Source organism: Microtus ochrogaster, linkage group LG2, assembly GCF_000317375.1.
Source record: "Microtus ochrogaster isolate Prairie Vole_2 linkage group LG2, MicOch1.0, whole genome shotgun sequence".
Classification (NCBI taxonomy): domain Eukaryota; kingdom Metazoa; phylum Chordata; class Mammalia; order Rodentia; family Cricetidae; genus Microtus; species Microtus ochrogaster.
The window spans coordinates 47116650-47127657 of NC_022028.1; the positions used below are offsets into that span (position 1 = coordinate 47116650).

Below are 11008 nucleotides of genomic sequence, written 5' to 3' on the forward strand. Positions count from 1 at the left end.
CACACACACACACACACACACACACACACACACACACACACACACAATAGAGCCACTGTGATCTCCAGCATCCAAAGGGACTGAGGCCAGGCTGTGGAAGACACACCCATATCCCAGTTTTACTGCAACCCTCGGTAGTCACAGCAACCATGACACAGAACCCACAGGGGTGTTCATGGACATGAGAAAGAGAAGGTGCTGTGCTCACACACAACACTGAACATGAAGGAATCCCCATCCTGTGTCAACACAGAGACACCCGGCGAGCACTGTGCTAAATGAAACAATCTGGTCACAGAACAAACACCACGTAACCTCCCAGGTGGACTCTCACCACCTAAAGACGTTGAACCCAAGTGTGGCTTTCCGGCTGGTGGAGGTGTAGAAACAGAGAGACATTAGTCCAAGGCAAAGAAGGAGCTCCAGTCTGGCAGTTGGGCAAGTTCTGCAGACCTGGTGTGCAGTGGGTGACTACAGAGGGCAGTGTGTACCATGTGCAGAGACTTAGAGAGGGCTGGTGTGTGGTTCAGAGACCCTGCCTGACATGTGTGAGGCCCTAGGTTCAGTCCCCAGTACCACACCACACACACACACACACACACACACACACACACACACCCCTGCTCAGAGAGAGCGGATTTTAAATGTAACCCTTACAGGTGATGGATATGCCAAACAATTCAGTGGTCACTGTTTCATATCTGCATATGAAGCCCTTGCACTGCACACTTTAATCCTTGGATGTTCATCAGGTCCAGGAGGTTCTCCAGGTTCCTGCCCTTCTATGGCTGCAGCTCACCTGGGCCCTAAGCCTGGAGAGCCCCAAGTTGCACAGGGATCTGGGAGGAAGTGAGGTCTGTGGATAGCTCAGCTAGCACCATACACACAGTATTTATCTGCAGGTTGCCAGGAGTGAGAGATAAGCATTCAGGTATTTTTCCACGGAGGGGTCTTGTCTCCTTGGATCAAAGTTAAACAGAAACCCGAGTTAACCGAAGCGTCCTAAAGACCAGCAGCCTTTCGAAGACTCACATTTGATTAAGGAGCCAGATAAAAGTCTAGGTGAGAATAGCTGGGAGCCCATGGGGTCCTGGGTGGAAGGAGCACCCGGGGCATCTGCGAATTTCCAGAGTGATGAACCCCGCATAGCCCCCCACAACACACTCCCACCGCTTTCCAAATGCTCCACGACCCGCCAGCATGGTCCACGAAGACCAGAGGTTCAGTTACACTGGGTGATTCTTAGTTGCACCTAGTATGTCTGCCAGCCTGTTGCAAGTGCAGAATTTGAACCCCCACCCCCAGACCTTGCTTTCTCCCAAGAGCTTTTCAGGCTCCCTGGGAAATTATACCTGTCTCTGTTGTCATTCACAGGGTAGACACGGAGGGGTGAGAATGAGGTCAAATGCCTGGTTCCATGTAGCCCCTGACTCAAGTTCTGCATCATTCCCAGACCCCACTCAGCCAAAGGGTTTCCTGGAGGTGGCAGCAGACCCAACAGTAGCCTTACTCGTAGGTGGCTGGAGGTCAGTACTAGTGGAAGCAGGGGCGAGGACCCTGGGTGCTATACTCCTGCACATCCCTCATTCTCTCCCTGCATACACCCAAAGGACAAGCTGATATACCTAGGACCCTTCCCAGAGACCCAGCTGCATGCTGACCAGCAGGATCTAGCCATGTGGAGGAGCTCCCGTGGGGTGACCCTAACTCCCAGCTATCACCTCACATACCAGCTGAATGCTGTCATGTTTCCGCTGATACCCTCCTGGTCTCCCTCGGGGGTCAGAGGAAAAGACGTGGGTGTGGAGCTACAAGCTTGGCTAGACAAGCGAGCACAGAGGCCCCAGGATGCTAGACAGAGCCAGGTGTGCAAGGCAAGGTGTGTAGACGCAGACGGCCAGGCCTGCTGCACCAGGCGTATATAGGTAGGTGGTTAGGTATTTTTCCATAGAAACACCTTGTCTCTTCAGATCAAAGTTAAACAGAAACTCAAGTTAACTGACGTCAGGTGTGTAAGTCCGGGCGCTTTTTGTGGGGGTTCTGAAGTGTGAGTACAAGGCCAGGTGTGCAAGGCCAGGGGCTTAGAGTGAGCAGAGGGTCAGGCTACACCCACTGGCCTGGGTGAGGGGAATGGGGCAGGGCCCACATTATAGTGGGAAAGCCCCACCATGGATCTGGTCAAACCCTCAGGAGGAAGTACATGCTCCCTGGTAGGAACTCATTATTCCCAATCCCCGTGCCCCCTGGTATAGTCAAGGACTGTCCCTGCCCCAGCACCTCCCACTCTACAAGCTCACAGCTGCCACTAAGGGGTTAGAGAAACACTGTGGGGGAGGGGTGAAATCTTCGTCCTCGGCTTTCTTTCTGGTGTCCTTTTCCATGCTGGGGTAGGAGTTGATCAGCCTGCCACAGAGGCCCGGCAGGAGTGGGGCTCCTCTGGAGTGGAGGAGCCTGGGAAAGAGAGGCTGAGAGGCCAGAGGAGGTAAGGACTCTCCTACTCTGAACCCTGAGTTTCTATGGACGTCTCCCCCACCCACCTTGCCTGGAAAGGAGCATTTGCTCAATGAGGCTTGGCACCCAGATGTGGCCTACAGAGATGGGGAACATGAATGCTGATGGACCAGTCCCCAGGACCTTGCTGGGGATGCAGCCCAAAGTGTCCAGATGTTTTGCCCCTGGCTGACCAGGCAGCCGCAGTTAAAGACATCAGTGTCCCATGAAGCTCCACTATAAGGACCTCATGTGCCAGCTCTGGCCCTGCACCCCATGTGGCTGAGCCCTCACCCAAAGGAGGCGTGGCCTTCCTTCCAGCACCTAACAGGACCTATGCCTTTATAGCCTCTGGCTGCCCCTGAAGCAGACACATGGCCAGGCCCTCCTAACCCTGGCTAGCAGCCCACATGATTCCCCATCATCTTGCGTGGCCCCAACAGAAGATGAGGTAGGTTGTTCTCCTGTCAAGACACATCCCCATGGAGCTGACCGTGCAGGATGGGCTCTGCCAGCTGTGGCCAGGTGCGGGCCTCCGCCGGGAGGAGGCCTGAGCCAGACCACGTTCAGCTATTTCAAGGGTGGAATGTGTGTGGGATTCATTGTGACACCAGCCCCACCCTCTCAGGTCCAGCTGTGGCCCCTAATGAAGCCTTGAGCATCCCCTGGGCTTCTGCACAGCCCAGGTCCTTCCTGGAGCAAGACCACACATCCAGCCCCTCTGCCTGTAGCCTGTCACTCACCCTCTGAATGCATCTTCTCAGCCAGAGTCCTGTTCATCCTCTGGGAAGCGACCCCAGGGCTATAGGCTCAGATTTTACCCAGCTGTGTCACAATAAGTGTTCCCCCCCACACACACACCTGTTCCTCCATTGCAGTTCCTCGTGTGCCTCTTTCCTGGGAATGGGTACTATCTCTCTAGGGCTTGACCCTGCCCTACCTGTAGCCCCTTACTTGCTATACCAGGCTCTGAGCCAGCAACTTGTCAGGAACCATCCAAGTTCATTTGCTGGCATCCAACAAGATGATTCCCAGCATAGTCCCAGGGAACCCTCGTGGCTGCATGCCTACAAACCCACAGCAGACACCCCTTTGAGCCCAGCATAGCCTCCCAGCTCCTGAGCACATTGGCTTAGGGCAAGGCCGCTTCCCCTCCCGCAGAGGACAGATGTCATGCCCTGCAGGCTGGCCAAGGCCTCCCAATGCAAACAGTAGCTGGGGAGTCAGGAGCACAGCTTGGGAGCACGATCTAGAGGCCTGGTCCCTGACCAGACACAAAAGGAAGCTACCTACCTGGGACCTGGTCCAACTGTCCCTGCCCTGCCTTGATCCTGGGACTATCTGAAGAATGGCCCCCTCCTCTTTCCTACCCATCACATAGCGTTGTATTGCAGAGCTTCAGATCTTGGCTTGGCAGAAGCACGTGGATTGTATAGGAGGCCAGGGCCTATGGTCCTCCTTGTGTGGCTAGCATTTTTCAGCCCTTTGACTAGGCTGTCTGGGGCTACAGGGAGAGCTTCAGACAGCGTGGCTCAGAGGCTAGGAACAAGGACGGAGCAGCTGGAATTCAGTAGGAGTCAAAGCTCCTCCAACACACTATTGCTTGGGTTCTCCATTTCCAGCCTGTGCCCGAGACAGCACCTGGCTAACTCTGCGAGGACTGTCTCTCTGTCTCAGGTCTGTCACACTTGCTGCAGACATAGAACCTGTGGTCATAGCCACGCCCAGACCCCAGGCTCCTCCCCTTCACAGAACCCCAGCACCTCTCCAGTGCCATCACCAGGCTCGGTGAGGCCGGGCGGGGATCCTATGTCAAGCTTTTCATCAGCCCTGGCTGAGCTCTCTTGACAAAGCCAAAAGGAAAGGGGAGGACGGTGGCCACTTGGTTACCTGCAGCTGGCCCAATGAACACACAGTACCCATCCTCCTGAGAAGGGAGCGAGGCACATTTGACAGGCAGCCTGCCCTCATCTAGGTGCTTCCAGCATCCATCCTCCAGGACCTCACAGAACTGACGGCAAGGTGGCAGGGCAGGTGGTGGGCCTGGGCCACACGAGGGAGCCAGCAGCAGACAGAAGAACCAGGCAAGGAAGGGATGGCAGTTTGTCTGGAGGAGGTGCCCCCATGCCTGTGCAGTGACCTCCACCTCCTCACTGTTTTTGTGGTCTAGATGATTAGGCAGCCAGAAGTGTCCAATACCTAAGTGGCTGCAGATGGTCAAAGTGGGTGGCAGAGGCAGGCATCGGCTGGTAGAGGTCAGAGAGCCAGTTCCCAGCACTGCAGAGTCATTGGAAAGCTCAGAACCTGAAGAGGTAGCCACGTGGGAAACCCAAGCACCAGGGAGCCCAGGTAAAGCTGCTACTGGAGAGAGCTGGGCTGAGGGGTCAGAGGAAGGGACAGAAAGTAAACTGTGCACACTCAGAGAAGCCATCACCAGGGGACCCGTCACCAAGGGAAGCAGAAGAGGTATATGCCCGTGGATGTCAGAGTGGACATCAGAGTGTCGGTGCTGCTGGCTGGGCCTGGATGCCACAGGCAAGAGTCTGTTCCCCTCCAGATGCCGGGGCTGCCTTGGGGGCTTCTGGCTCCCCCAGGGAGGAGCCCTGATTCGTGTAGGAGAGAGAAAAGCTCTACCTGGGGGTGCTGGTGGCCCTGGGGGTCTTCTCAGTGGCGCCTGGAGGCTGTTCAGGGAGGGAGATGGCTGGGTGGGCACAGCCAGGGTGCCGGCCTTGGTTGTCTGAACATCTGGAGAACTTGGAATGCCTCCGCTTTGCCAGAGAGTGGTCTCACCCTCCTGGGGGGTGCTGGAGAACTCGGTAGGAGTGAGGAGGACTGTAGGGATCGTGGAAGCCGAGGTTTCTGTCCCAGCAGAGTTCTGGGTAGCCGTGTCCTCATCCCACAGCTGAACGAAGCTCCGGATGCCCTGGGCCACATTCAGAATCTTGGCTCCAACGCCGGCAACATTCTCCTCCTTCATGTCTGGGCTCGCGGCAGAGGCCGTCGGGGGAATGGGGAGGGCAGGAGCTGTAGGGGTCCCATTCTGGCCAGCTTCCCGATCCTGCAGGGGTAGCCTGGGGTCGGCAGGAGTCGTCTGCTGATCTGTAAGGCCATCCTGGGGGACCACGTGCGTGGTGGGGCTCCCTGTGGACTGCACAGGTGAACTGATCTGGGGCTTGGAGACCGGATCGTCGGTCTTGGTGGACCACAGCCACACCAGAGGCCTGAGGGAATTCAAGGGATTCAGGGGATTGTTGTCAGGCCTGGCAGGCTCAGGGCAGCAGGAGAGCAGCAACAGCAGCAGCCAGAGGCATCTGCTGGGGTCGGGAGCCATCAGAGCAGTGCAAGCCTCTGAGCTGGGGCGGCTCCTGTGGTCCTGGAGGTGGGGCCTGCCAGGTCCCCACCCTCCCCCACGCATGCTTCCCAGTCTCACTCCTCTGCCACTTCCCTCTGGCAGAAGGGAAGGAACCCAGCCTGAGAATCAAGGTGACCCACCAACTGGTACCTTCAGATTCCATTTAACTCCTTCCTTTCCGCACCTCCAGGAGCAGCCACAGAGCTGAAAGGCAGCCAAGGGATACCCGGTGGAACTCCAGTTTATACCACTTAGAGCGGCTGAGTTTGCTGCTGAGAGTGTGTGGGGGTGTGGGGGGCCTGGCCCGGGTCCTTGGGGACACAGAGGCGGCGCCCCAGCTCCTACTGCCTGCATTGGAGAACACCCGGAAGTCCTGGCGGCTGGCCACCATTCTGTGATGAAATGGAGTTGGAAGAATGCTCAGCTTGCTGTTACAGCTGTTGCTTCAGAGACAGGGTGGGTGTCTGTTCCTTCCCTCACCCCCTCCCTACCCCCAGCCCCCCAGTTAACCTGCTCAAACCCTAAATCCATCAATTTAGCCATCAATTCCTGTTCCTTGGATGCCAAGAGTCCCCACTGGGGCCTTGATGGGCATATTACTTCTTTCTCTATTCTTAAATTCTCTCACTTGACCTGCCCTGTTTTCATTGGTGTCTCTAGGTCCTTGCAAGTGTTTCAAAACTAACTCCTCTCTTGGGAGTTTCTTCCAATTGACCGACTGGAGCAGCAGTTAAGCCTCAAGAAGAAGGTAAAGGAAATTGTATGGGGTTCATCCAAGGGCTATGCTGTCAATGGTGGGCTTCTGCCTCCTGTCCTACGGAGTCCAGCTCTGTGTAGAGGGCATGACATCGCTTAGTAGCCTGTGGGGACATTCTAATCACCCCAAGTCCTTCAAAGTGAGGCTGAGGAGAGAGTCCTTCCCACAGCCTCAGTAGAGTCCAGGGGCTAAAACAGAGCTAGGGGCCAAGTTCTTGTGCCTTGGGGCGCCACCATTACCAGGCATCCCCTCAGGCTATGTTCCGGGAGAGACGGAGTCAGGACACTGAGGTTGCTCCAGCATAGCTCAGGTGCACACTTCTCCAGGTTAGTCCGCAGCTCTGTGCTTTGTGTGCTGAATAAACCAGGAGCTGGAGGCGGCTTGTCAATCCCGCAGTTTGCTCTGGTCCCATGAGAAGTGGGACAGGACCAGGACCACTCACGGCGCCCGTGCTTCTTACTCTACTGCATTTACCCATCTTGGGTGAGGCTGGGGTGCATGTCTCACCCATTTCAGTCGTGATGGGAGCGAGGCAGAGAGCGGTGCCCTGCAGGGTCCTGGGAGCAGGACCATAGAATGTGGGGGCTTGCGGGGCATTCTGTCTCCTTGGCTTCATTTCTGTGGATGTTGGGTCTGATGGGATGGGCTTGGCCTCTCTAGGATGTCGTAGGTACCCCATATCTATCTGGACCCTTCCAACCAGAGCAGCACCTAGGACCCCCAACCCAGGAAAGGTCTTCATTTATGCGAGAATATTTCTCCTTCCCAGCTCTGCACCAAGTCCAAGCCAGTATGGATCCCAGCTATCCTGGGACAGCAAGGACAGCTTCTCAGGCTTCCTCCAGGCCCTCAGTGTCCCGGCAGGATGCTAAATGAGTGACTCCAAGGGAGGGCATGGTGCCTGGAGCCTGTGCCCTAAGTGAGGGTGGAGGAGGGCATGGTGCCTGGAGCCTGTGCCCTAAGTAAGGGTGGAGGAGGGCATGGTGCCTGGAGCCTGTGCCCTAAGGGAGGGTGGAGGGCAGTCTCAGGACCAGGAGGAGCCTGGAGGCAGGAAGTAGCCCTCAGGGAAGTCCCCTCAGTAGATGGGAAGGAACTGGACCAACAGGAACAGGTTAGCTACAGAAGCGGAGGGGCAGGAACTCGGTCCAGGCAGATACCTGAGAATGAGAGGCCAAAACATCACCATAAAAACAGGTGCCCGACAGCCAGCAGGCAGGAAGGTGGCGAGGATCACCCTGAGATGAACACTGGAAAGTAGCCGGTGCCAAGGATGGCCACCCTTAGTCCCATTCAGAAGGGCTCACCAGAGGGGACAGAGCTCAGCCACTCTCTCCCCAGCACTGGCTTCACCTCGTTCATCCCTTCCCTGCCCTCGGCCTGGGGTTCCCAGCAATAATTCAAAGTGGGACCGGACCCCACTCCAGCGCTGCTTCCAGCTGTCACTCGAGAGATCTGTGGCTTCCTTCCTCAGTTTCCCCAGTAATGAAAGAATCTAGATGGACAGAAATGTCTTCCCATCCATTCTCCACGAAGCTAGCAATCCTAGAGAAGGGAGTACAAGCGTGGCCTCAGCAAAATCCCCACACCAGCCAGACACATGCCCAGTGCCCTGTAAGAGCCCATTCAGCGGAGTGAAGAAATAGAAACACAGAGGCCATGGGCCTGGCTCAAGAGTGAAGAAATGGCACCTGCCAGCCTGGACATGAACAAAACCACACACATCCACTCTCGTGTAATGACGTGCCATAGCTTGACCACAGGGTCTACACTATGTGGCTTCTCTAGCCTCAGCCAGCCGGCCCTTCCTGGTCCTACTGTCTCTACGCTGTCTCCAGTTACTGCCACCCTCCCCCAAGGTTGAGTGCAGTGGCAATGGTGCCCTGTGATGAAACAGCCCCAAGGCATGTCCCCAACTGTCCTCACATCAAGTGTGGGGAGTCATCAATCAATGGCTGTCTAAAGGGCAAGGCTGTGTTGTTTGGATCAGAATCCAGCTGCAAACAGCTGGAGACCAAGTCCCTCTCTAACAGTGGGGCAGTCATGTGCACACATCTGTGCCCCTGCGTTCTACGTCTCCAAGTTAATCCCCCACGACGCTCACATCTGTTCTAGACGTGCCCAGTGAACAGTCTGCTTGAAAATTCCCTAATGTGATTTCATGCCTCCAAGTGTCGCTGGAAAATCCCAGGACAGAGTCCAGAACCCTTCCCCTGCATGTGCGGGGAGAGGGGACTCAGCCCCATGGCAGGGAAGAGGACCTTAAACTCAAGTCGTGTCCTCGTCCCCTGTCTCACTCAAATGGTTATTCCTCGAACCTCTTGCCTGGCAGGCTGGCTGTGCACCCAGGGACTCAGCAAGAAATTCCCGGGCGAAGCCAGGAGCCAGGGGTGGAAGCAATGAAATGGGAGCAGCTCCTATTTCAAAGGACGTGTGTAGGAGGGCAGAGGCCCTCTGGCCCTGAGTGGCCACTGTGCCCAGCACTCACTCATGCTTAGCATTCCCTGACCTTGCTGCTCATTTCAGAAACATAAAATATTCAGCAATTCCCTCACGAGCACCATGGATGGATCCATAGCTCAGGCCCAAGCTTTGGCTTCCATCAGGAGTCTTGTGTAATCCATACATATGCACATGTGCACACACTCACGGACACACATTCCCACACAGGTGTACCTACACACATACACACACACACACACACAGACACACACACACGTACATGCCTATTCAATACACTCAAACACACATGCTCATGCTCACACAGTCACACATACACAAATGCTCATAAAAACACATGTGTATTCAGGGAGCCAAGGTCCGAGCCTACCAGAGGCTGTCATCTCTGTCACACCCAGCCCCACCCAGTCCTTTGTAAAGGGTCCCATCTGGTATCACTCTGTGTGCCCACAGGAGACCAGGTCAGGGTTTCAAATGCCATATCACCCTTTTGGGAGAGAGGACAGAAACTGAGGAGCTGGGAGCAGCACCAACCTACTTCCCTGCCACTGCCTGGTCAAGGGAGACCTCAGGCCCTTTGGAGAGGGACCGCATAGTGTCATGTAGGATGCAGGATCTGTGAGAGGCGTGGAGGCTGCCTGGCCCAGATAATAGCAGCCACCAGGCCAGGGAGAGAACCCAAGCTAAAGAGAAAGAGATCCCTACACCCAAGGAAAGGCAGAGGGGGCACTGTCTAAGGTTAAGAACCTGGTGAGGAGGAGAGAGGCCTAGGCTGGAGTCCCTGCCCATCTGACTCAGGTTCATTCCCTGGCAGGTGCAGGTTGAGGGCTGAACATGGGGGCTGGGGAGGGGGGGCTGTGGCCCTGGAGCAAACATCTGAGTTCTTGAGGAACTAACTCATCACAAGCTCAGTCACACTGTCCCCCCAACCCCCAGGCAGCCACTGAGAGTACTGCCCATCAGCCCCCACTCCAGCTCCTAGAGAATAGGAAGAATTGATCAGAAACCTGGGGATCAACATACAGTGTCCCCCAGGAAAGCAAAGCCTCAGAAGCAGGCCTCCCTCACATTCCAGATTCCCAACCCTCGGCCTGCAGCTCCCTTTCTTCTTTCCGGAAGCTGTGAGAACAACTTTCCTAGAAGCCCACGTCCACTGGCAACCCAGTGACTTAAGGAAAAGCCTGAGGCCTTCTTGGACCACGCCTGAGTCTGCCCTTGGGCTGGCTTTCCTGCTGTTGCCTGTCACCTTGTGAGGAAACACGTCACTTCTATCCCTAGGCACCCGTGCCTGACTTGTTTGACATAGCCCAGGTAGTCTGTCAAGTCTAACCATCAAGGAAGCCATAGCTGAGGCTCCTCTTCGCAGAGCTACTATAGTGTGGAACCTGGAAAACAAGCCATTCCACGGGACCACGCTTGTGCTGACCTCTAGAGAGCCGTGTTCTGTCCAGCTCGCTTATGAGGCAACCGAGCAGCCAACATAGCACGGAGGACTTCCTGAGACAGAGGGCCTACGTGGCCTCCAGGACTGGTGCAAGCTTCCCTACAACAGCCGACAGTCAATGCTGGTCCTCTCTTGGCCCTTGGCGACTATAGTGACATGTGACTCCTCCTGCCAACAGGGCTCAAGAGTTGGTCAAAGGGGGCAGTAGCAAAACTCTGGGGAACAGTCACCTCTAGCAAACCTAGAAGCACTTGGGAGGACAAATGAGTTTATCTCAGTTTCTGAATCAAGGTACCAAGATAGGAGCGGTCCCTCACCCTTGCCTGCTAAGGTCCTTGGGTGTGCCACAGCAAGTTCTTGCCATGCAAGAAGCCACTCCCTCTGCACCATCAGTGCCAGCTCTGGAATGACAGGGACACGAGGGTTCTTGGGAACTCGAGAGCTACCAAATCGGGAACCTTTTAAAGGCACCATTTCAGCTGTGTTTCAATCCGGCAAATCCGCCCCC

The 11008-nt window shown here is 55.7% G+C and overlaps 1 protein-coding gene across 5 annotated transcripts in view; it reads right to left on the reverse strand.

The window, feature by feature from the left end:
* Col18a1 (collagen type XVIII alpha 1 chain) overlaps positions 1-11008 on the reverse strand; it is a 109538-nt gene that overhangs the window by 52433 nt on the left and 46097 nt on the right. For 2 of the 5 annotated variants that reach the window (XM_026785520.1, XM_026785519.1), the window contains exon 1: positions 4381-6018. The exons of 1 other annotated variant lie outside the window; for it this stretch is intronic. In XM_026785520.1, coding sequence (XP_026641321.1) covers positions 4381-5905 — 1525 coding nt within the window. In that variant the 5' untranslated portion in view covers positions 5906-6018. Of the gene's footprint in view, positions 1-4380; positions 6019-11008 lie in introns of those variants that run through there. 2 more of the 5 variants (XM_013351204.2, XM_005360240.3) reach the window with 1 other exon arrangement.